The sequence below is a fragment of the Acartia tonsa genome, chromosome 15 (genome assembly GCF_053477335.1).
Source record: "Acartia tonsa isolate MP-2025a chromosome 15, ASM5347733v1, whole genome shotgun sequence".
Taxonomy (NCBI): Eukaryota; Metazoa; Arthropoda; class Copepoda; order Calanoida; family Acartiidae; genus Acartia; species Acartia tonsa.
The window spans coordinates 25,825,015-25,850,781 of NC_137274.1; the positions used below are offsets into that span (position 1 = coordinate 25,825,015).

The 25,767-nt window shown below is 38.6% G+C and overlaps 2 protein-coding genes across 5 annotated transcripts in view; one reads left to right on the forward strand and one right to left on the reverse strand.

The window, feature by feature from the left end:
• Positions 1–142: 142 nt before the first annotated feature.
• LOC145307194 (uncharacterized) lies at positions 143–13,736 on the forward strand. Its single transcript, XM_080149560.1, has 11 exons — positions 143–614; positions 896–1,833; positions 2,268–2,353; positions 2,565–2,638; positions 2,846–2,934; positions 3,323–3,388; positions 3,673–3,735; positions 4,043–4,114; positions 4,425–4,487; positions 12,722–12,790; positions 13,443–13,736. Exons 1-10 carry the CDS (start codon positions 197–199, stop codon positions 12,746–12,748), a joined length of 1,896 nt encoding a protein of 631 aa, XP_080005686.1. The 5' UTR covers positions 143–196; the 3' UTR covers positions 12,749–12,790; positions 13,443–13,736.
• A 3,622-nt stretch (positions 13,737–17,358) lies between these two features.
• Positions 17,359–25,767, reverse strand: part of LOC145307466 (cyclic AMP-dependent transcription factor ATF-6 alpha-like) — a 46,707-nt gene continuing 38,298 nt past the window's right edge. For 3 of the 4 annotated variants that reach the window (XM_080149908.1, XM_080149907.1, XM_080149906.1), the window contains 4 exons: positions 23,412–23,466; positions 19,952–20,034; positions 19,535–19,667; positions 17,359–19,303 (listed from right to left, as the gene is read on the reverse strand). In XM_080149908.1, the coding sequence (XP_080006034.1) occupies positions 19,170–19,303; positions 19,535–19,667; positions 19,952–20,034; positions 23,412–23,466 (405 nt within the window). In that variant the 3' untranslated portion in view covers positions 17,359–19,169. The remainder of the gene's footprint in view (positions 19,304–19,534; positions 19,668–19,951; positions 20,035–23,411; positions 23,467–25,767) is intronic. The other variant, XR_013875482.1, reaches the window with a different exon arrangement.

Sequence of the window (25,767 nt, forward strand, 5' to 3'; positions counted from 1 at the left end):
TTAAAAAGAAAACAAAAATTTAGATGTCTATCTTATATACCTAGAGACTTTTTAGACAGAAACAAAGATGGACAAATATTCAGACAGAAGGACAAACTTTTGGCTAAATATATATTTTTTTTTAAGTAAGCTCCAGGAAATGTAAGAAAATCATTTTGGAAAAATTTGTTTTAATTAGGTGTCAGATTTCAATTTAATGTTGGATTACAACTCAAAAAATGTAAATGAAACATGGGATGAAATTAAAGTGAACAACAAAACAGCCTGTTTAGTAGATGATGCAATTACTAGTCAATATGCTATTGCAGGGTATGTCATGAAGGTGATACTTATATCCAATCTTATATCATACATTATTGGAGTATTCATAAGTAATCCAACCTGGGTAGATCAAATGATAGATAAAGTGAACAAAGATTTAGAAGAGTACAACAGAATTAAAAAACTTAAAGATGGCAACTATATAACCACCAAGGAAGAAAATAAGAAATATGATGACCTCAAACCCAAACTTACTGAACTTAAAAGAAAGCTGATATTTCTCAAAGTCTTCCGATATTTTACAAAGTTGTTCTGGCCATTCTTGATTGTATTACCTCATGAATACTTGACAGGTGGTGTATATGTTCTTTAATTCTTGTTTGTATTACATCAAAAATACTTGAAAAGTATTGAGTGGTGGATATATTTAATAATATTCCTGTGTTTTTCCATTTTAATACTTCAATTGTATTGAGTGTTTATATTTTCTAAATTTTTGTTTGCATTATATTTATGTGTACTATAGTGTACAATATTCAAAAACAGCTCAATAATCATATAATATTTTCTTGTTAAGAAATTTATGATTTTATGAATAAAGTAAAACAGTTAAGAACATATACAACCTTAAAAGGTACATCTGACAACCCAATAAAGTACAGCGAAGGAAGAAGTAAGTCAAACAAGCTATGGCTTGGTGTCAAGTTCATTGAATTATCAGTCGAAAATAGTCTCCAGCTGTTCCTCATGATATGGTTACTTGTTCCATACTTTGCCTGTGTATCATGGACTGAACTGTTTTACCAAGGACTAAAAGGCCTGGGAAATATTCTCTCTTTCAATTACTATGATCCTGGAGACCTGGCAGTCAAGTGTGGAAAGATTATATTTGCTGTCCTTTCCATTTCTACTGGTTGTTCACTATTGAGACTTCGGAAACCAGGCCTGAATTTCAGCAGGAAAATGAAGTCTTTGCTTGTTTTATTGCCTGGTGCTCTATGTCAAGTTATTGCAAGGCTGCTTTCCCTCTGTACTCTGATGCTAATGGAACAAAGTGGATTGTTGAAATACAGTTTGTTTCTCGTGACCCACACAACTCTATTGATGTTGATGAAAACTCTGTTTGAAACCAGAGCTAAGAAAAAGAAACAGAAAACTGCCAAAGTGCTATCACAAGAAAGCTTTGAATTTGTTCTGCAAAAAATAAGAATTGCGCGCCTCAAGAGTATACTGGAGACATGTATAAAGAAATCACTTCCTTGTCTAAACAGTGTGATAAGTGGATATTCAATTTTGTATAACAAAACCAAGAGACCAATATTGATGTTCATTAGCTGCATATCTTCAACTTTCCTTCTAAATAATCTATACAACTCTAGAACACATTTGCATTACCCAAAGTTTGATATTATCAGCAGATGTTTGTTTCTGTTGGTGGTTTTTATTGAGAACAACATCCTGTGTATTCTACCATTTATATTCCCCAATCTCTTCCCCAACATATCAGAACACTCTTTTGGAATCATTGTAGCTGTAGTTAACTGTCTATGGATAATCAGTATAATTACGGAGGTAATCAAAAAAGCCTTTATTTTAACCCTTACAGATCGAGGGGGGGGGGTAAATTAACCCCCCCCCCTCTTTGGCCAATGGGGTGGTGGTTTGCCAGATTACATAAGTTAGTTACACAATTCTTGAATGTTTAGGCCCTGAGAGGCCATTTGATTGTTGCCATTTTTTAATCTTTTCATGCCTAACCGGCCGGGAATGACTAGCTCTTGCTCAACATCACTAGATCAAAACTGATCATCATTGGTAAGGTGAATATTCAAATCATTGTCCAAAGCAGACCACAAATAAAGACATTGAAAGTTTTACCTTCTTCTGAGAAATATAGAAAATGCCTTGGTCCATAAAAACTTACTACCAGGCACATTTATGATTATTAAATAGGGTCTTGCAATCAATCCCCATAATTATTAATATTAAACACTTTACTTATTAAGTTGATATACTTCAAATACATCCACATATTGAACACAATCTTGGGAGTTCAGAGACTAGAAGAAGGAAAATATACCTTTCACACCAGGTAATATAGATGCTCGTCTTCTTACTCCCCTCATTGCTAACTAAAATAAGATTTAGCTGAAGTAGGCAAATGATTACTTGTGGAAGGTGCTTTCCCTTAGGGTAATACAAATATTTCTAAATCCTAGGTTTATGAGATGGTGGTTATCTCCTTCTTCTCCAATAAAACCTGCTATTTAGTTTACAAAACTCACTATCATTATTTTCTTAAGATGGTTGTGCAAAGAGCATATACAGAAAATCTCATGGAGTTTCCCTTGCAATTTTTCAACAGAGGATTATAGAGGTATGGCATTAAAATGAACATTTTACTTCTTGATCCTAAGTCATTGTTTTTTATTGTATAACAGATAGAATGTCAAATACTGGAAAAAAATATGTTTTTATCCTTACTTTGGGATTATATTTCTTAGTTGTTGTTGGTTATTATAGCTTTAAATCTCATGAATCAAAACTATTTATGTTTGACAATACGAAAATATTTTTCATTAAGGAATTGAGAATCCATTTGATGAAGATGGCAAAGAAACTGAAGAGACTGAGTTTTGGAATAGGGAGCCAGGAAATGTCATTATCTCTGAGGTAATTATAATATATAAATATCATTTAAACTTGTTTGTCTTGTATTTGAAATGATTAGTTGAAGTACTTAAGAGTTTATTTTAATTAAGCTTGTCTGCAAACAAATTGTTTTAAAGATCAGAAACAGACACTATTCATACTTTAAAGTTTTTTTTTAATACAATCTTGGCCCAACAAAGTATGTATATTCACTTAAAAAGGAAAGTCTATCATAACAGGGTAGTGAGATTTTAAGCTGAAGTTGGAAGGATAAAAATTGTAATACTTTTTTGATTAGTAACCAAAAGCAAGCTTGCTAGCTATCAAATGGCATAATGATGTTCAAAAAAAAGTATTCAACCAGCACTAAAGACTAATTTGATTTCATCGTATTTCAATTTTGTATCAGGTTGTATCAGAGCATGATATTTTATCAACAGAAGTGGAACATCAAGAGGCATCTGAGATTGAGCAGGTTATATTACAGTTTAACATCAGAAGTTGGTCTGAATGTATTTAATTCTTTATTATCAAATAAATTTTTATACTAGTAGCTAATCTATTATGTATTGCATAATTTTTGATAGTTTTTCTTCCCCAAAAAAAGTGATAAACATATGTAGACCTGTAAGAAGCTTCATTACAAAGGAGTAGCATATATGTTTACAAGATCCTCTGTTACACACAGACAGACTTACATCCTGTTTCTTTTCTGCAAGGATTAATAAACTGATGAATAATTAATGAATTTATTATCAGGATGAAACTGTAGCAGAGAGTGGCTTGAATGAAAATGAACCTCTTTTGGCAGGCAACAACCAGGTTGGTTATATTTTCAGTAACGATGCTCCTCTATATATTTTCTGTCCATGATGATCTTCATGATGCTATCACAATTAGTAATTACTCTTACATACTTTAAAAATTAAGTTTTGTAAAGATTTGCTAAATTTGATTTTCATACTTGGTCTCTGCTAAGTATGTAATGTTTCAGATGAAATTGGGTTTCAACAAGGGAAATAAGATTTATTTGGCTTCTATTGAAGATAGAAAGCTTATGTTTTTTTTAAAAGAAAATTAATCAATAAATCTTTTGTCCTGAAATAAAGCTATTTTTATACTATCTTAGGTAACTGTAGAAGTTCATGAAGAAATTCCCAAACTTGATGAGAGCAACCACAAAAAAATGAATATTGAACAGGTAAAAAATAATTTCTAGTAGCAAACCTACTCTATAATTCCAAATGTCTGTCTGTCCGTCTTTCCATTAGTCATAAAGTGGGAGAAACAAGATTTTCTCAGCTCTTATTTGAGATAAAAGGCTGAAGCTTCTTGTCATTATTCCCATTATAATGAAGCACAATTAATAAAAAAAACATCCATGGAGGTCAGACTGCTTGTAAGCAGGTTTTTGGCTATCTTTACATATTAAATTTTCCCTATATCTTTGGTGTTTGGATCAATAAAATTTTTATCTTCCTATTATATAATGTTATTTATTTATTATCCAGATTGCAAGTGGGAGAGATGGAGATATGAATGAGAATGATCCTCTCTTTACCAACACTAAACAGGTTTATATTCTTTCCTGGTGCTTTCATACAATGTCATTGTAGAGCACTGAACCATCCCCCCCCCCTAACCCTCAGTTTTAAAATAAATTGAAAATAATGAAGATTTTTTACTTTGCCTAATCTGTCTAATGGGACCTTAACTGAGTTTTTCTAATCCTGTGGGGCTTCCCAACCTGACCTAAAGTAATAAACAAACAAACAAAAACTACCCCCATAAAATTTAAAATCAATTAAAAGATAGGGGGGGGGGGGAGTGTTATAAGTGCTCAACAAAGTACATTGTATAAACTCACCCCTTATCTTTGAATATCTATGAACATATGAAAAAATAGTAATAAACCAGCCTCACCTAGCGTAATCAACAAACAAAATACTATTTAGATTTATTTAATAGAGAGGGTGGGGGGGGGGAGGGGGGGTTATCAGTGTTTATCAAGGTAAAAGCACCCCTTATCTGTAAATATTCATGAAAAAATAAAAATAATAATACAAAATAAATTGAGTAAATTTATAATAAAATATCACAAGCAATCAATAATTTTAATTTTAATTATATAATTTTAAACTGTATTCCTGGGTATTTCTGTAACAATTAGGTATAGTACTGAAATTCCAGCTATACACTGTAATAATTACTATGTCTACTCAGGGAGGGAGAGGACATTGGGCTGTCTCCAAAGTCTTATGATAACATTTTCTTATTCGTCGGCTTAACAAATATGGGAACTTTTATTGAATTTTGATTGGAAGGTTTGTTTTGTTCAGTGTTGCAACTGTGGTATCCGCCGAGGATAAATGGCAGACACCGGAGTTCGATTAGATTACGGCAGTGTGACAGACGTGGACACCTTACTATAGAGAAGCTACGCTTCTCTAGCTTTCACTAGATAATGATCAACATCTATTTTCAGTTGTCACTTTATTGAAGGGTTAAGATATACTAAAGCTATATACAACAAACATTAACTACAATGGATAGGAATAAATAATCCTAACATAAAAGCATTGTAATACATATACAATAGTCAGTTTGGGCAATCATGAGTCCCCATCCCTGGAAAGGGTGGGGGGAATTAAGAATACAGTTAACCATAATATAAATACATATGGATTAGGAATAAAGATAGTTAAAGATAAATCATACAGTAAAACATAGGTAATTGCAATGGTTAGGTAGATGGCTATCCCTGTCTGGGGCAGGCAGGATAGCCCATGGAGCAGCACAATAGGTAGATAAGCATAGAGGGGTTGAGTGGTAGGTCTGGGTACTAAAGAGGGAAGGTTTGATGATTACTTGTGACAACAACAGTCTGTGTGGGGGTGATCCTATCAGGTGAGGGCAGGTTTAGATCCTTTATCCTCAGGGTTGAGGTGGTGCTGATAACTTGGTGGTTGAAGGGGAAGGTTCCGGTGCTTAAGATGGGAGAGGGAGGGGTAACACCCCCTCCCTCCATTTGCAGGACAACTGAGGGATGAAACCAGTACCGTTATCTGACATATTTTCAGGTGGCTTTATAATTGTAGAACAACAGGATTTAGCTAGGTGCGTAGCATCACTATAATGTCTTGGTTTCTGCATGGTCCAGAGCTGCCGCATACCACAACTCTCCCCTCGGAAGGCTGGAGGGGTTGTCTGCACCGCCAGACTTCCGACAGTGGTTGCGGCCTTCAGTTTGTTGTCCTTGTGGAATGGGTCCGCCAGGATACCAGTTGCTGGATGGTGGTGGACTCCAGCCCTCCCCAGGTCTAACGGAATCGGCTATATCTGCTGGAATAGCTGGTCCTGTTGGATATTCTGGCCGTTGGATGTGTACCTCTGAGGCCACCCTGGCAACCTCCAGGAGTGGCACAGCACATGAGGGGGCTTGGACCAACAGCCGCCTGGTATACACCTCTTCAGGTTTCTCCACTGGGCTGGTGGTCTCCATCGTGTTGGTCACCTTGCTGCTGGCAGGCTGGCTACTGGATGCAGGCGCAGTTTCTTCGCCCTCGGGGCTGGTCAGGTTCATTCGGCTTCCAGGGTCTCTGTCAACGCGGGCAGGTGGTGGTTGCCATACTGTAGGAGCGTTGCCTCCTTCAGGCTCATTCTGGACATTGGCAGGGTGGTGCATGGCAGTCCGACCTGCGGGGTAGGGAAAGGTAACAGTCCATCCTTTATGCCGGAGGCTGTCTTGGATCTGCAAGGGTGGCTCCGCTCTAGTTGGCTGGGAGACAGGCCCATCCACGGCCACTGCTGCTGGTAGACTGGAGGCACAAGGCTCCGGATTTCCTCCCCTAGCCTGAAGGGGTCCAGGCACATTGTCTCCATCTTGGGTAGACATAATTGTTGGGGATCCTCTACTTCTATGGGTAGGCTCGGCACTTGGCACATCTAGTGGTGTTACTCCCCAGGCAGCGGTCAAAGCTTCTTCAGTTTGGCTGGTAATGGCTGATATCCTGGCTCCTGGGGCAGATGCAGGGGGCGCAGGCAAGTTTGGCCCAGCCCAAACTTCCTGGTACACCAGTGCAATACAATTACCTTGGCTTGGTTGAGGGAGGTAGACAGCGGGATGCAGTTGAGGGTGAGGGACAGCTGGACCCTCCCTGCTGGCTGGGGGCTCTGGCTGACTGGGGGTGACGGGTGTCACCCCTTCCTCTGGGGCTGCGGGCTCATTCCGGGGTCCAGGTATCTCGGTGGCGGCGACGGTTGTCGCCCCAGGCACCAGTGTGGGGGCGCTGGATAGCACCCCCCAGTCTTCACAGGGGTCCAGGTCTCTCGGTGGCGGCGACGGTTGTCGCCCCAGGCACCAGCGTGGGGCGCTGGATAGCACCCCCCAGTCTTCACAGGTGGCGGCGACGGTTGTCGCCCCAGACATCAGCTTGGTGGTGCAGGGAAGCACCTCTCGTTCCTTCCAGGTGGCGACGCCGGTTGGCGTCCCATACATCGACTCAGACTCGCTGGGTAGCGCCCCTCGGCTCTTGCTGGGGGCGACAGGGGTTACGGACACCGGTCCCCTGTGATTGAGGCTGAGGTCCAGGCCAACCCGGTTGGGTTCAGCCGCTCCTCCCAGCACGTTGATCCTGGCCACTATGGTCCCAATCTGAGACACAGACTCCTGGGTAGCCGCGGCCCCAGCGGCGGCAGCTAATTGGGGTGACGGCTGGGCATCTCCCTCCAGGTGGACCTGGGTGGCAGACTGGTTGCATGCAGGTTGTTGGGCGGCCTGGTGTTTCTTCATTGCTTGGTCCCAACCGGTTCTACACTTGGCGGCTGTGTGGCCGTTGAAGCGGCAGCGCCCCTTCGTCCAGCTGGGTCCCATCAGGCCGGCTTCCCCAGGGTGTATCAACCTGCCAGGTCTCTCCTCCTCCAGTTGGGGCACCAGCTGACAAACAGGGTCTCCCCTACTAGGGGTCAGGCGGTGCTGGGCTGCTTGTGGTGGCCCCTTGGTTACATTCAGCCTCCTCCCCATACACACAGGTTCCTTCCATCCAACAGCGGCTCTCCTCCCCTGGGTGGCGAGGCCAGCCTCGGCCTTAGCTTCTGCAGGTGCTTCTCCACATGAGGGATCCTCCCTCTGGGTATGCCAGGTAGTTGGTAGCAAAGGCCGTTGATGGTGCCAGTCGGAAAGGGGGCTATGAGCTCTGGGGGGTACCTGTGGCCAGTGTGTGGACAGGTACCCACTGGTGGACCAGCAAGGCCCAGAAGATGCCATACTGATGGTAGCCTGGACTGTATTCCGGACTGTCAGCAGACTGTTGGTAGCCACCTGAGTTGGGCCAGAGTTGCCAGCTGGTATTGTGTCCCTGCCAGGCTCCGTCAGCTGCTGGTGGGGAGCCCCTGCGGTGGTTCTGGTTTTGGCAGGTGGTGGCCTTCTTATTGACTCCCCTAGTTTGAGCTCTGCATCCTGGTGGGCCTCCATCTTCAGCAGCATGGAGGAACTTGGCTGGGACATGTGCAGTGGTTCAACAAAGTAGCGGCATCTGGTCTTGGAGTGTGGGGGGACAGCCTCACTGCTGCGGGTCAACCCTGCTCCCTCCGTGCTGGGTAAAGTCTTCCACTGCGGCAGGTCACCAGTCCCCATCCTTAGGCCGGTCCCCAGTCGTTCCATGCCTGGGGGCTCCCAGGGAGGCTTGGGTGGCGGCTCCCCCACCCCCAGGTACGCGTCGGGCATCTGGGTGAAGGGCCTATTCCCCTGGGACAGCTCCCCATCCTCCAGATTGGGGAGGCCAGTGCCAGGGAGGACCTTTCCACCCCAGAAACAGGTGGTACTGGCCCTAGGGCTGGGCCCCTTTGGAGTCTCAGTTCTGGTAATAGTGTCCATCTTGGGGCTGGCCACTAAGTTTCTGAAGCTTGTCACCTTCTCATTAGGCTCAGTTGCATCGTTCAACACCCCCAGGGGGACACCTACAGGTTCAGCAATCCCCAGTCCAGTATTGCTATTTCTTGTACGTTGAGCACCAACTGAACAGGAGCTGTGCAGCGGACATTCAGTCATCCTTCCAGACAAGGGCATCTCAGGGACCAGGGGTCTGTGACCTGGCATGTGTTTGATGTTCACTGTACTCAACACAGTAGGCCAAAGTAATAACAGGAGCAGTATCTTGTAGATATAGGAGCAGAGTAGAGTAGCCGCACCGCAAGGAGGTTCGAGCCGGCTCACCCCTAGTATGAATACTATAGCTGTGTAATTAGGGTGGTAGTCCACGTAGCCGTAGGCTCGGTCCTCCTGGCTCAAGAGTTTCTGTGGCTGGCGCGCCCCCATGATAAGTAGCAGGGGGTTGGTCTGTTTGTGCCAGCGTCTTGTTTAACTGTTGAGCCTGAGTTGTTCTCCTTTCCAGTATAGCTCTTGATTTCTGTGGTAACCAGCGGATCTTAGCTTAAAGGTAACAGGGAATATGTTAGGTATCCCCAGATGTCTCTAGGAGCGTATCCGCTAGTAGATATATGGATAGGTAGGCTATCTATATATATACATGGCTACACGCCCATATATATATATATACGTGTATAGGAATATCCCCAGAGCTAGCTAGCTTTTCCTCCTTGCTCCAAAAAAATCACGCTTCCTCTGTATATAGTTTACAACTATGAAGGTCGATGGTCCAGGTACGCACCACCACTGCCCAGTGTGGGGCAGCAAGTCAGGCTATGTCCACAGGGTGGGCGTACTTTCGTTCAGTTACCATATCAGTTTCCAGTGTTGTTTGGTGAGGTTAGTATTCACTTACTTGTACCCATGGTACAAAAAAAACAACCTTATTTATCACTTGGGTATTTATATATACATATATTTGCTTCACTAACCATTCAGCTTTGAAGTAGGGTTGGCAGGCTAGGAAGATGTTGAGGGTCTGAGCGGGTTTAAGGAACTGGTTTAGTTTTCCTTATCACACTGTAGACAGGGAGGGAGGAGCTTGCAAGTTTTTCTCCTAAAAAAATATCTATGATGTATGCTATAGAATGGCCCCTCTCCTGTGTGGGTGTGTGTGTGTGTGTGTGTGCGTGGAATCTCCTGTCCTTGTAACGCGCGTCCGCGCCGTCAAATCCGCGCACACGGGGAAAACGCGCTCTCACCCCTCAACTCGCTCTCTCATTTGTCCGCTTCGTCCGTTGGATTTATGATATTTTCCGCACTCTGTTGCGCTATCCGTGAATAACGCTCTGTGTGTCCGATCGCTAGCCCCACACTACAGACGGACTTAGTCTAGTGTGGGTAGGAAGGGGGAAGCGCGTGAGGGGACGGGGGTAACTCCGTCCGTTCCCCCTGTGAGGGAGGGGGGTAACTGTGTGCTGGTGTAATAGGGCCTTTTCTTCTTAATCCTAGGTTTATCTATTATATCACCCTGATTGTATTTGCCTTCAATGGAGAGGGGCCCCTCCCCTTCCCTTGGAATAAGGGGTGTATTGTTGTTGTTGTGATGTGGGCTTGAGATTGTTTTGATTGTATATCAGGGTCTTTATTATGTTACATCTAGCTTCTATTTCTGTCCTTATCACAATTGCATAACAGATTTGTTTACCAACTCTGTTCTATTTTTAGCTGTTATCACAATACACAATAATCCAAGCCTGTTCTATTCTTAGATTTATCACAACACAACAATTTGTTTGCCAAGCTTTGCTCATAAATCTATTGTTTGGCCATCACACTAGGGTGGTAATCCCTGAAAATGTGATATAATATCTGTTTTCTAGATGGGTGGCTGCATTGTAGCCTCTCAGGATACTCGGGGTTGACGTAGTTTTTCTCTGTTCTGGTGCACTACAATCGTATGTTAGCTCACAGCTTGCAGCTATGTGGCATGTTTCAGCCTATCGGCGGCAGGGAATGTCCCGTCCTGCTAGCGCCGCTTGCAGCTATGTGGCGTGTTTCAGCCTATCGGCGGCAGGGAATTTCCCGTCCTGCTAGCGCCGCTTATCCAAATCCAGCTGATGGCGGCAGGGAATGTCCCGTCCTGCTAGCGCCACTGGTTCGGATCCTGCTATCTCTTGCAGTAAAATTGGCCTATTTTCAGCCGTTTACACTTATTTGGCTTGTTTCAGCCGGTCCGCAGGCCTGTTTCAGCCCTTTTGGCGCTCAATTCTCCGTTAGATATCAGCGCTGCTCGCGGTTATTCATCAAATTTCGCTGTCTCGCTTCCACAACTGCCGGATGCAGAGTTAAACTTTGCTGTCCAGGGTGGGTAATTCAGGTTGCTTGCGTCAGTTTTGCCAGATTCACTGCTGGGAGTACCTTAGCCTCAGATGCGCGTCTGCTCTACACTTGTGGTTCGCCGTAATCTCACACAGCTGTCACCAAAGTTGTGGTATCCGCCGAGGATAAATGGCAGACACCGGAGTTCGATTAGATTACGGCAGTGTGACAGACGTGGACACCTTACTATAGAGAAGCTACGCTTCTCTAGCTTTCACTAGATAATGATCAACATCTATTTTCAGTTGTCACTTTATTGAAGGGTTAAGATATACTAAAGCTATATACAACAAACATTAACTACAATGGATAGGAATAAATAATCCTAACATAAAAGCATTGTAATACATATACAATAGTCAGTTTGGGCAATCATGAGTCCCCATCCCTGGAAAGGGTGGGGGGAATTAAGAATACAGTTAACCATAATATAAATACATATGGATTAGGAATAAAGATAGTTAAAGATAAATCATACAGTAAAACATAGGTAATTGCAATGGTTAGGTAGATGGCTATCCCTGTCTGGGGCAGGCAGGATAGCCCATGGAGCAGCACAATAGGTAGATAAGCATAGAGGGGTTGAGTGGTAGGTCTGGGTACTAAAGAGGGAAGGTTTGATGATTACTTGTGACAACAACAGTCTGTGTGGGGGTGATCCTATCAGGTGAGGGCAGGTTTAGATCCTTTATCCTCAGGGTTGAGGTGGTGCTGATAACTTGGTGGTTGAAGGGGAAGGTTCCGGTGCTTAAGATGGGAGAGGGAGGGGTAACACCCCCTCCCTCCATTTGCAGGACAACTGAGGGATGAAACCAGTACCGTTATCTGACATATTTTCAGGTGGCTTTATAATTGTAGAACAACAGGATTTAGCTAGGTGCGTAGCATCACTATAATGTCTTGGTTTCTGCATGGTCCAGAGCTGCCGCATACCACACATCCACTAAATGTAATCTACAGAAGGTGTAATTTTGAAGATGTACATCAATTTTTCGGCCATTGTCTTATCTCTTTAGATCCCTGTTATAACGCAATAAGTTGATTTTCATGTTTAAGATTCCTAAGACAATGGATTATAAAAAAGACCTAAATTTTTTTTATTTAAATTTAATTTTAAGGATATCATTGTATTACAGACAATTTTTCAAAAATTTGAAAATAAAAATTATAAAATCAAAACCAGTTTTGTTAGCCCGGACCTTCGAACCCTTGCTGTCTATAATACAATGCAATAAACTACTATTTCAGTATGGCTTGGAAACTGATTGATATTCGCTACTAAGCCAAGTTTTCAGTCATGCTGAAAAATCATGTATAGTCTTCGGCCCCTTAGGACTAACAAAACTTCTTTTAATATTATTTATTATTCTTACTTATAATATCTGCAGAAAGCTGTCTAGAATGCGTTAAATATTGATATTCACTGGATTAGAACTGATTTTCAGCCATAGCCTTCGGCCCTTCAGGGCTAACAAAATTAATTTAAATATCCAGAGAAAGTTGTCTGTAATACATAATGTATATAATAAATAACTATTATAATTTATTTTTCTAATTTAGGATGAAGAAGAAAATGATCATCACTAGATATTTCAATGTTGACAACACTATGATAATTCAATCTTTAAGGTAGGTCAAATTAAATCTAATAAAATAGCTCTTTTCGTTAATTTATACATGTTAGAATTGTCCTATTTTTTTCAAACTTTGCATTTTGATTCCTTCAACAGATAGGTAGGATTAATGAATCGTAGCAACTCTATAATTGTTACCAGAAGTTCCGTACGTCCATATTAAACATATTGATTTTTATCCTTTTTAAAACATTTTTTTTGTGTTAAAATAATTCTATTATCTGATTTATGGAATAATGATTCCTATTACATCAAAGTTTAATGTTATAAGGGAGGCATCTATATATAATAAAGTCCTAAGATAATATCTTGTAGTTATACAGTTTGGCAAAAAGTTTACTTACAATGTTGTTTCAACTCATATCCTTGTTTTTTAATATTTAAACTAAAAACATTAAAAAATATTCCAACTGTCAGGTGCGCAACATAAATAGTTATAGTAGGGGGAATGCCTTGGCCCAAAACGGGCACAACCCATTACCATGCACAGTTAGGACTTCTAGTCAAAGGTCGGGCAATAAAAGAGTTGGTTGTCTATTGTGTGTTACCTTACTTTCTATCCTGGGTAAATAAACGAGTAACTCTATAAATATTCTCTACAACAAAATAAATTTCTAAAATCTTTAAAATTATTTAATATTTTTCAGGATTAATGTCCGTTGAAAAAAGAAGCTTTTTGTTACTGAGAAAAACTGAAATTACCTACAAAACTTTGAAATCCTTATGATAAAGTAAAAGGATGTTTGTTGTCTATTTGTTTGTATTGAAGGATCTTGCTAACCACTGAACCTATCGGGTTCTTCTTAACAGAGTAGCTTCTCATAGGTCCCGGGAAGGTTTATAACTATTTTGGGGGAGGGTACCACCACCCTCCCAAATGAAATCGCCACTAGAAAAAATGAAACCTTTACTAAAATTAGAATTGATGTGTGGGACCCCCCAAAATTTATTTTATAAATTTTTCTTTTAAAATCTAAAATTAGAAATTGGGTTATCCCATTCAACTCAAGTATCCCTAGAAGCCTCTAGGGGCGTAGCCGCTAGTAATTATTAAAGCACAACTTCTTCAAAATATTGGTATTTATATATGCATTTTATTAGCAAATACCTTTAACAAAAACTTTTTATTTTCAAACAATTTTTCAATGTATCGTATCATATAAAATGTAAAGATAATTTTAGCAAAAAAATATGATTTTTTAATTTTTGATTTATGTCCAATGCCTATCCATAATACTATAAATCTAAAAGCTTTCAAACTTAGCTTTTTAGACAAAGCCCAAATTGTGTTGAAATTTTGTCAAAAAAAAATCCATGTGACGTAATAAAAATGAGGGATTATCCATCTTTTTTTTAGGGGTTTTCTTTCCAACTCTCCTCTCATCTCTCTCGTTTTATTACGTCACACAGATCTTTTTTGACACAATTTTAACAAAATTTGGGCTTTGTCTTTTTTTATTGACATAATTATCATGATTATAATTTTATACTATATAATATGTATTTTTTATTATGGGATGTTTTTTTGGGAAATAAAGTAGTTTTTTAATAAAACTTTTATATTAGTCAATAATTACCATAAGTAAAGCTACTCCTAAATTATGTGTATGTATACTTTCTCTCATTTCAGCAGAGAGAGAGGGGACAATGCAATGGGCTGTTTATTACACTAGTCCTCAAAGTTTTATAATAACGTTTGCTTATTCGTTGGCTTAATAACTTTGGGGACTTTTGATTGTTTGAATCATTAAGTTAAGTGTTAAAACGTTTCAACCACTTATTATAATATATGTATAAATGGTAATTTTGTGTATAATTATTGGGGATGTACATTAAATAAACGGCCATTGGCTTGTTTGATTTTGAAAAATAGAATGGTAGCTGCTGTAATTATATTTAAAAATGAGCCACCTGAATTATTATGTTCAGCTAAGAAGGAACTACAGCCCAGCCGCGCAACTGCCATATCCAACTACCAACAGCAAGACATATAATTCTATAATTACGTCCGTCCAAAACGGTTAGATCTTTTTGTTAATTTAAACATGTTAGAATTGTCCTATCAATTTCAAACTTTGCATGCTGATTACTATAACAGTTAGGTACGACTTAGAAAGCGTAGCAACTCTATAATCATTACGGGAAAGTCGGTACATCATTTTGAGACAAGCAAATTTTGTTTACATTTTTTACAACAAATTCTTGTATGTATGTTAAAATTATCCATTTCATCTGATTTTTTGAATACTGATTCCTATTACAACAAGGTACAATGTTATAAGCTAAGCATCTCTATAATCAATCCTAAAAATGTCAGTATGTCCTTATTCACTTCGGACACTACATGTGTTAATTTCCTTTCATTTCAGACTTTTGCTTTTATGGATGTTGTCATCCTTGTTTTTAAAAGCGTCATGAACGTATAGCTTTATTCGTTAATTTAGGCAAGTTATAATAGTCCTATCAATTTCAAACTTTGCATGGTGATTCCTGTAGTAGTTAGGTCCGAATTGAAAAGCGTAGCAACTCTATAATCGTTACCAGAATGTCCCTACGTCCATTTAAGACAAACTAGTTTCTATATAAGCAAAGCATCTCTATAATCTACCTAAAAATGTCCTTTAACAGTATAATGTATTCAAGCAATTTTGCAACAAATTTACTTACTATTTTGTATTGACAAATGCATTCTTCTTATTCAGTTCGGACACTCTAAATGTATAAATTTCCTTCATTTCAGAGCTTTGCTTTTATGGATGTCATCCTTGTTTTTTAAAAGCGTCATGAACGGAAGCTTTATTCGTTAATTTAGGCAGGTTAGAATTGTCCTATCGATGTCAAACTTTGCATGGTGATTCCTGTAGTAGTTAGGTCCGAATTGAACAGCGTAGCAACTCTTTAATCGTTACGAGAATGTCCGTAAGTACGTTTTAAACATGTTTTTTAAAAACTTTTTTAACAACAAATTTTTAATTGTTAAAATTATCTGATTTTTGGAATACTGATTAATATTACAACAAGGTACAATGTCATAGGCTAAGCATCTCTATAATCAATCCTAAAAATGTCAGTATGTCCTTTAACAGTATAATGTAGTAAAGCAATTTTGCAACAAATTTACTTACTATTTTGTAAAGACGAATGCATTCTTCTTATTCAGTTATATAGGACACTCTACATGTGTTAATGTCCTTTCATTTAAGAGCTTCGCTGTTATGGATGTTGTCATCCTTGTTTTTATTATAAATATGTTAAAAGGTTAAAAGTATCTTTACACTTATACATTAGCTACAGAATTTAATTCTTATATAAATATATTAATATGAAAAAAAAATATAATTAGTCCAGCAAGATATTTGAAACAGTAACAAGTAAGAAATGAGTGAGTTTTGCTGCCCCAGAAAGTTTTTTATTAGTTCTGGTGACACTATGCTTATAAGCAGTCCGACTGCTATAGATGTTTATTCTTAACTAGCGGCTACGCCCCCTAGAGGCCTCTAGGGGCACTTGAGGGGGGGGGGGGGGGTGGAATCAAATTTCTTATTTTAGATTTAAAAAAAGAGTTTTAAAAAATGTTTGGGGGCTGGAAATATTTTTTTTGGGTGGGTTGGGGATTTCCCACCCCACAAGAAAATAGTTATAAACCTTCCCGGGACCTATGAGAAGCTACCCTGCTAAGGAAAACCCAATTGGTTTAGCGGTTAGGGAGATCCTTTGGTACAACCATACACACAGACATCCTGTTACTTTAGTATAAAAATTAAGCTCTATATTGATGGGTATATTGACAAGAAGTTTCCGCCTTCTAAAATTTACAGGAGCCGAGAAAATAAGGTTTCAAAAAAAGCAGCTTAAAAGCTGTTTCAGATCAGTCCGACTGTTATTGATGTTTTATAGTAAATTAATTAAGCTCCTTAATTATGGGAATGTTGACAAAAAGTTTCAGCAGTCTATCTATAATAGGAACTGAGAAAATCACGTTTCCCCAAAAACGTTTCTTACGGAAATAAATTATACAATCATGACAACATCCATAAAAGCGAAGCTCAGAAACGATATGACAGACGAACATTAACTTTTGTTGAGTGTCAGAACTGAATATTATACAAAATATGAAAATAAAAGGTTTGACAAAATTATACGTATATTTGTTGCAAAATTTCTTAAATACAGAATTCTGTTTAAGGACATACTGACATTTTAATACTTGATAATAGAGATGCTTCGCTCATAATATTGTACCTTATTGTAATAGGAATCAGGAGTCAAAACATCAGATCAATCTGATGATTTTATCACATAAAAATTGTTATTAAAAAAGTAAAAAAATCAACATGTTTAAAATGGACGTACAGACATTCTGGTAACTATCATAGAGTTACTACGCTTTCTAAATCGTACCTAACTACTACAAGAATCACCATGCAAAGTTTGAAATCGATAGGACAATTCTAACATGCCTAAATTAACGAATAAAAGCTATTTATCTTGGTCGGACGTACGGACGGACGGACCTACAAAAATTATAGAAAAGCTTCGCTATAAAAAAAATATACTACAATGAGCACACAAAAACTGTTTTTAATTGAAATAATACATAATAATTAATACAAATAAATTCACACAAAAAAATGGTAAATTGTACAATAAAGTTGATTTTAGTAAAATCTTTAAGGATCTAAACAATGGCCGATAAATTGATGTAAATCCCCAATGATAATACACTAAATTACCCCTTTTGTAGATTATTATTAGTGATTGAAACTTTAGGACACTCAACTAACTTAATGAACCAACCAATCATACTTTTAAAAAAGCCTAAAAAGTTGTTGAGCTAACGAATAATATAAACATTATTACAAAACTTTGGGGACTAGTGTAATAAACAGCCCATCGCCCCCTCCCCCTCCCTAAATTATAGAATTATTGTACATATTTACCAACAAAAAAATACATAAAATCTTTTAACAAAACATATAATGATCACAACAATTAATAAGTAATAACAGAAAATTTTATAATAAATGTAGATATAGCAATAATATACAAATTATGAGGGGGGGGGGGGTAGAAACCCTTCCCCAAAATTTTTTTATGATACAAAATTGTTGAAAAGCTCTTGTAATAATTTGGCAGGGGTGTATATTCTACACAAGATACATTTTTTCCCCTGCCACAAATTTCCCCTTCCCCTAAGTTTTTTTTCCACCAAGGAGGGGGGAAAATGAATTTTTTTTTACATTTTTCCCCCCAACCACATATTTTTAACCTCCCCCCCCCTTTAGCAGGGTCAATTATGCAGAAGATACACCCCTTTAATTTTGGACTACAAATAAACACAGAAAAAAGGGTGGAAAATTAACTATTGATCTTCCATTGATTTATAAGGTGGGGGAGGGGGGGGGGGGTAAACTACATCCCAAAAGAAAACTTTTCCCCCTAATAATCTTAAGACAAAGCCTATAATCACTGTTTACGCAAAAGTGTCAAAACTCCCCCCCCCCCTCCCCACTTACTGTATATTTCAAAAACCGGGACCAAAGTATTAAAAAAATGCCCCAATTAGATTAAATGCCATAAAAAATACATTAGGTATTTTTTACAATAGTTACAGAATAATAGCAGTCCAACCGCCAAGCCTATATTATAAAGGGAAAAGTAGGTTGCGGGTTAAATCCGTAAAGGTTGTGAGTTTAAAGTGAAAAACAGTAGAAGAACGATAAAAATGTTAACTTAAAATTTTTTTTTGTCTATAGGTAGTTCTTTTCAATAAGAAATACACATATTTAGTGAATATTATCGTTCTAATACTATTTTTAAGCCTTAAAACACACACCTTTACGGATTTTACCCGCAACCTACTTTTCCCTTTAATTCTTAGAATACATTAGGTAGTGTAAATATTAGGGTTGGCAATCTGTCCAATTATTGGGTCAGATTCGGATTTTTAGAAAAATCCGCCCAAAAAAATAGCGGATTAAATTAAAGCGTGGATTGCGGATTCTTGATTTTTTTTGTGGATTGCGGGTTTTCGGATGGTGGATTCTACCAATATTTTAAAAGGTCTTTTTGGATATGAAAAAATTCTAGCACCTACAGCGGCCATTTTCTAAACCTTACTTAACCTAACCTAACGCAAACATTAAAAGCTACTGTGAAAATAAAACTTTGAATACTACACACCATTTTATCTCAATACCTAACTTATTTTATTTTTTTCTGTCACATTTTAAATGTCATAAAACTTAACAATAAGAATCTAAAATTTTAATTGCTGATTCGGATTCAGGGTCCAAAAATTGGGCGGATTCTGATTGCCAACCCTAATATACATTTTTTAAACATCATACAAAAATAAAGGAATTATGAACAATTTAGCCGCCATTTTTATTTTCAGCCGTTTCTACCGGATTTTCCCGCCTTAATTTTTTGGCGCCATTTCTTTTCAAATATTGGATGTCGTCTTCGCTGGTGGCGGCCTCTTGTGAGCTGTTGGTGTACCTTTGTCCTGCAATAAGTAAATAAAATTTAGTGGCAAAGCCTACCTATCTCTTCAGGGTGGAGATTTTTTTTAATGGAACAAAAATATTACTTAATCTCACCCACTTACCATTGACAGAAATTAATAATCAATATCTCATTTTCTTCATTGACATGGGGGAGTTTTTTATCAGAAAATTTTTTTTTCATAGTGTTAAACAAATTACCTATGCATTTTTTGGCACATCAGTTAACTTACTTTGGTGGGGAGGTTTTGTACCAACATTTGTTGCTGTGCTGTGATTGGTTGTTGGGGTGACTGTATTTCTTGAGCTGTGATTGGTTGTTGTGTTTGTTTTCATATTCGCCACAAGGTGGGATGGTATAGAGTCCTGAAATAGTATACTTAAACTAAGGAATCTTCAGGGAATAAATAAATATAATTATCAATAGAAAAGTGCATAGCTGATATGGTTAACATGTATAATGTATATTTAAGTTTTTTAAAGGTCGAAGGAAGGTTCTTAACTTTTTCAGGGTTTTCTTCAACCCTCCCCAAAATAAAACACCCCTGACAAAACAAAGCAACCCCAGAAATAATTTTCATACTATCTAAAGTGAACCTTGAGGCTTATGAGGGCGTAGCCAATGGTAATGAATAAATTTTGGTGTTCACCTCTTTAACTTGAATAAGCTGAGTGTGTATAACTTCACAGTCAATCTTCATCATGGCAATTTTGTCAGGGGCCAGTTGGGACTCTGAAATAAAGGAAACATCAGAGAACCTAATTTGTTACCTTGGGGAACCCCAATTCTAAACTCAATAAAGGAATCATTAGGGTAAGGGGGAAATGAAGTCTGAGCTGGATCTTTAAATCATTTTAGTGGTGAGCAAGATCGGGGTGAGCCAACTTTCCACCAATGAGAGCACAGAATTTTATGAAATGCCGTGCTATGATTAACTGAAATTCGGCGCACCCCGATATGGCTCACCACTAAAATGATTTTAAGATCCAGCAATGGTGTTTTTTTCGTTTTTTTGAAAAAAAAGAGGGTAAAAAATTATTATTCTTAAATGAAAATCCTAATAGGTCCTTAGTGGACCTTATCCTAGGATTTTGGAAAGTTTTTCAAATTAGACCTAAAAAATTGGCCGACTCCGCGCCGCCTCAAGGCGAAGTCGGTGGTCGATTTTCAAGCTTCCAAAAACCTATGACATATTGATTTAATTACTGCATGCCCTAAAGGTTAAAGTTGCTAAATGTAATAAAGAGCATGCACAAAAAAAGGTAGGACAATTTTTCTACAAAAAAATACCTAATTTTTCCAAAGTACGAGAAAGGGGGGGGGGGGAAATGTGGTGACTCGTGCCACGACATACCAGCAATTTTATTTTGGGTGCTACTCCCTTAGTTTTAGAGATAATTAGATGAAATCTTTTGGGCTGGGTCAGTAATTACCCCAACTACTGGTATCTTTCAAAAAAAACGGCGGCGGGACCGCTGCTCCCGCCGCCCGCCGAAGTTTTCCGCCGCCACCAAAAAATTTTTTTTTTGCATTTCTCGCCGAATTAGGCAATTTGGAATCATTTGAGACCATGTTATTTTTTTTAAAAAAATTTCCCCTTACAAGCAATTCTCGTATATCAAGGTATATCTTAAATACAGTACTTCTCCTGTGATTTTGAAGATATTGAAACAAAATCTTTTTAGGTTGGTAAGTAAAAAATATTTGAATTAAGAAAACGGCGGCGGGACCGCCGCTTCCGCCGTCCGCCGCCGTTTTCCGCCGCCAAGAAAAAAAATTTCTTTTTGCATTTCTCGCCGAATTAGGCAATTTGGAATCATTTGAGACCATTTTATTTTTTTCAAAAATTTTTCCCCTTAGTCATTTTTTTCAAATTCTCGTATATCAAGGTATATCTTAAATACAGTACTTCTCTTGTGATTTTGAAGATATTGAAACAAAATCTTTTTAGGTTAAGAGTAAAAAATATTTGAATTAACCCTTACAGCTCGGGCCCCAATTCCCACCTTAATAGATCGGGGGGGGGGGGCTCAAAAAGCCCCCCCCTCTATCTCGGCTCCTGTTACAGATAAAGACGTAAAATTTTTTTCTGGTGGTTCATGTGTATTTTTAGAGAAAATTACTTTTTCTAGTCATAGCGGCCAGGCCGCTCCTTAGCCGCTTTTTAGCGGCCAGCCGCTAAATTTTAAAACAGCTGTAGAGCGGCCAATTTTGCAGCTAGGATGACCAAATTTTAGGACGAACTTTTATTTTTCATAACAAAAAAATTACTTTTTCTGATCATCGCCGAAAAACGGCAAATAACGGAAACCGCCATTTTCGGCGGTAAAACGGCGGTTGGCGGTGCCAATTAATATTTTTATCTGTTTGATGTTGCTCAAGGATTTACCGAAAAAATTTATAGGTCTCTAGCTGTAATAGAAGCCACGATATTAATGATATATGTCTGTAGAAAAGCCGGACAAAAATCTGTCATAAAGTCGGTCAGGGAGCGGTCAAACGGTCATAACACAACTTTTCTCAGAAGGTCATTGATATCTAAGTATTCACCAAAAAAATTTTAAGTTTCTCCTTATACACAAAAGTCATAATGTAGAAATTAAGATTTATTTAATTTTTTTTTCTAATTTTGGTGCTACCCAACCGACTTTGACCGGACACCACGACCGACACAGACCAGATATCCTAATAAAATCAACTCTAGCCGACGTATAATTACTAAACTTAAAAAGTCATGAAGTCACAGCACTCCATCTTACCTACAAAAAAAATGAGATTGAAAAAACTAGAGGGGGGGGCTCTTTGAGCCCCCCCCCCCGATCTGTAAGGGTTAAGAAAACGGCGGCAGGACCGCCGCTCCCGCCGTCCGCCGCCGTTTTCCGCTGCCATCAAAATTTTTTTTTGCATTTCTCGCCGAATTAGGCAATTTGGAATCATTTGAGACCATGTTATTTTTTTCAAAAATTTTTCCCCTTACAAAAAATGTACAATTTTTGTACATTAAGGTATATCTTAAATTCAGTGGTAGGTACTCCTGTGATTTAAAAGATATTGAAACAAAATATTTTTAGGTAGGTCAGTAACTAATGGCAGAGGCACAGCTGCGGACAACAGCGGAGGGAAATGCAAAAAAAAAAAATTGGCGGCGGAAAACTGCGGGAGCAGTGGTACCGCCGCCGTTTTTTATTCAAATATTTATTACTGACCCATCAAAAAAGATTTAGTTCCATTATCTTCAAAAGCACAGGAGAAGTACTGAATTTAAGATATACCTTGATATACGAGAATTTGAAAAAAATGACTAAGTCCCCCCGCAGGGTTGCTTGTAAGGGGAAAAATTTTTGAAAAAAATAATATGGTCTCAAATGATGATTCCAAATTGCCTAATTCGGCGAGAAATGCAAAAAAAAAAAATTTTTTCTTGGCGGCGGAAAACGGCGGAAGCGGCGGTCCCGCCGGTCCCGCAGCCGTTTTCTTAATTTAAATATTTTTTACTTACCAACCTAAAAAGATTTTGTTTCAATATCTTCAAAATCACAGGAGAAGTACTGTATTTAAGATATACCTTGATATACGAGAATTTGAAAAAAATGACAGGGTTGCTTGTAAGGGGAAAATTTTTTGAAAAAAATAACATGGTCTCAAATGATTCCAAATTGCCTAATTCGGCGAGAAATGCAAAAAAAATTTGGTGGCGGCGGAAAACGGCGGCGGGCGGCGGGAGCGGCGGTCCCGCCGCCGTTTTTTTTGAAAGATACCAGTAGTTGGGGTAATTACTGACCCAGCCCAAAAGATTTCATCCAATTATCTCTAAAACTAAGGGAGTAGCACCCAAAATAAAATTGCTGGTATGTCGTGGCACGAGTCACCACATTTCCCCCCCCCCCCCTTTCACTTTTTTATAGAATTTATTGTATAAAATTAAAAAAGTTAGTATAAAAAAGCAAAAACCGAGTTTGCCCCGCGCCAGAAAAGGTCATTTTGTGAAGAAAAAAACTAAACAAGCTTTTTTTTATGATTTCAACGGACATGGATAGCCCATTGAATGCTTATTAAGTCCCCCAAAGACGTACGTTTGCCTCTGTCTGTATGTTCTGGCTAACACTTACCATTTAAGGCAAGGGTGATGGCTGGCAATAACAAACTCATTCTGGGGCGCGCAACCTGAAATAAAAAAAAAAGGATGACAACATCCATATAAACAAAGCTCTGAAATGGTAGGACAAACGAACATAAACACTTTTAGAGTGTCAGAACTGAATAATCAGAATATGATGAGTTGAAACATACCTACATTTATAGGACTTAATTATAGAGATGCTTCGCTTATAACATTATACATTGTTGTCCTAGGAATCAGGTTTACAAAAATAAGATGAAACAAATAATTATATCACATAAAAATTTGATGTTAAAAAAGTTAAAAATAAAAGTTTAAAATGGATGTACGGACATTCTGGTGACGATTATGTAGTTGCTACGATTTCTAAATCGTACCTAACTACTACAGATAAGATTGAAATCAATAAGACAATTCTAACATACCTAATTAACGAAAAGAGGTAACCGTTACGGACTGACGGACCGACCCTATTTATAGAAAAGCTTCGCTTTTAAACCAAGGTAATTTTTTGAAAAAGCATATAGTCAAATGCGCTTGCTAGGTCAAACTGTTCTTTAAAATACATATACAGGGTGCGCCACATAAATCCGGACTTTTTTAAAACGGCCATAGCGCCAAAACTACTTGACCAATCAGGACGTTTGACCCCACTATAAAAAGCTTAGGTAATGACCTTTTTGCCCATGAAAATCTTTGGGCGATGGAGGACGTGTACGCCGAGCTGGCTTCGCATATGTTCAACAAGGCAGATTCGAATTGCGCAGATAAATTACCGTGGATTTATGACTTGGGCCTACTAAATCTGACCTTAGCCCATCTGTAGGTGAGATGGACTAATGAAACTTGCTGGAGATACTATCAGATACCTAGTGAAAACACTAGAAAAGACTAGAGCTCTCTATCCCAACTGACTTGGCTGTAGTACTCCGACAAAGTGGATCGTGGTAGATTTTAAGATGTCAAAAACGTCAAAAATCTTGAAAATTTCTCGGTTCTTGACTTCAGGGGCCCATATGGAACCTTGAAACTCGTTTTAGACTATGTATTGCGCTGATAACCCTATCCTAATCTTCGTGCCATTCTTAAAAAGGTATAAAACGTTGTTCTAGCTTAACTGTGGCCCAAATGAGAGCCGCCGTGTCAGTGGGTAGCTTTAAAGATGGGTTAATTTGGATCCTGCTGTTACTCACTTCTTAAGGAGATATGGCCTCCCAGCAGCCCCGATCTTAATTCAATGGACTTTTGGGCCTAGAGCGCCATTAAAGCATGAACCAATAGACGCGCCCATACCAAAAAGGTCTCTCTCATTGCTCCTATCATGGAGAACTTCGCCTGCTTGAACAGGGACATGTTGACCAGGGTCGGCGGGCGGTTCAAGGGGCGGGTAGAGGCGGTGATTGAGGCTGGCGGCGATTTTATTAAATAATCTAATAGTCATATACCTAGGTTGCTTCCCAGTTTTTAAAATTCAATAAAATCTTTAAAATTGACGATTTTATGTTTATTTGTTTAAAAATAAGAAAAAGTCCGGATTTATGTGGTGCACCCTGTATATAAATTTGGTTATTATTAAGAACAGTTTGACTAAAAATACGCGAAAACAAGGAAACTCTTAGGATTTGCCAGGATGGGAGGGGATAATGAATTGTTAGAACACAGGTACCCAATGTTTTCATTGACTTAAAACCTTTAGGTGCTTAAATTTAACAGGTACCAGCAAATGTCCATTTATTTATCGGCCATTGTCTTATCCCTTCAAATCCCTGAGTTTTGTATCTATAATACAAAGTAGCTTAATGTCTGTCCGTCTGTCTATCCGTCCCTTAAGATCTCGGTAACTACTGAACCGATTGGATTCTACTCTTTAAAGAATATACCTACTGGTCCTGTGGTGGTTTTTGGCTATTTTCTTGGGGGGTGGGAAACCCACAACCCCCCCAAAAACCAAAAAATACCCCTTTCATTTTTTTTGTTTATGGGGAAGTTAGTTCACATAAATCTTACTTAAGTTTTTTTTTATTACCTGACCTCGGATAGCATGACTGAGAACTGGTTCTAATCCAGCGGATATGTTACTTACCTTGCTGTGGTTAGTGGCGGGTATCACAGACAGCTTTCCGCGGATAGTATGAATGAGAACCGGTTCTAATCCAGCGGATATGTTACTTACCTTGCTGTGTTCTTTATAGTGGCGGGTATCACAGACAGCTTTCCGCGGATATTATGACTGAGAACCGGTTCTAATTCAGCGGATATGTTACTTACCTAGTATGGTTAGTATAATAGCAGGTATTATAGACAGCTTTCCGCGGATAGTATGAATGAGAACCGGTTCTAATCCA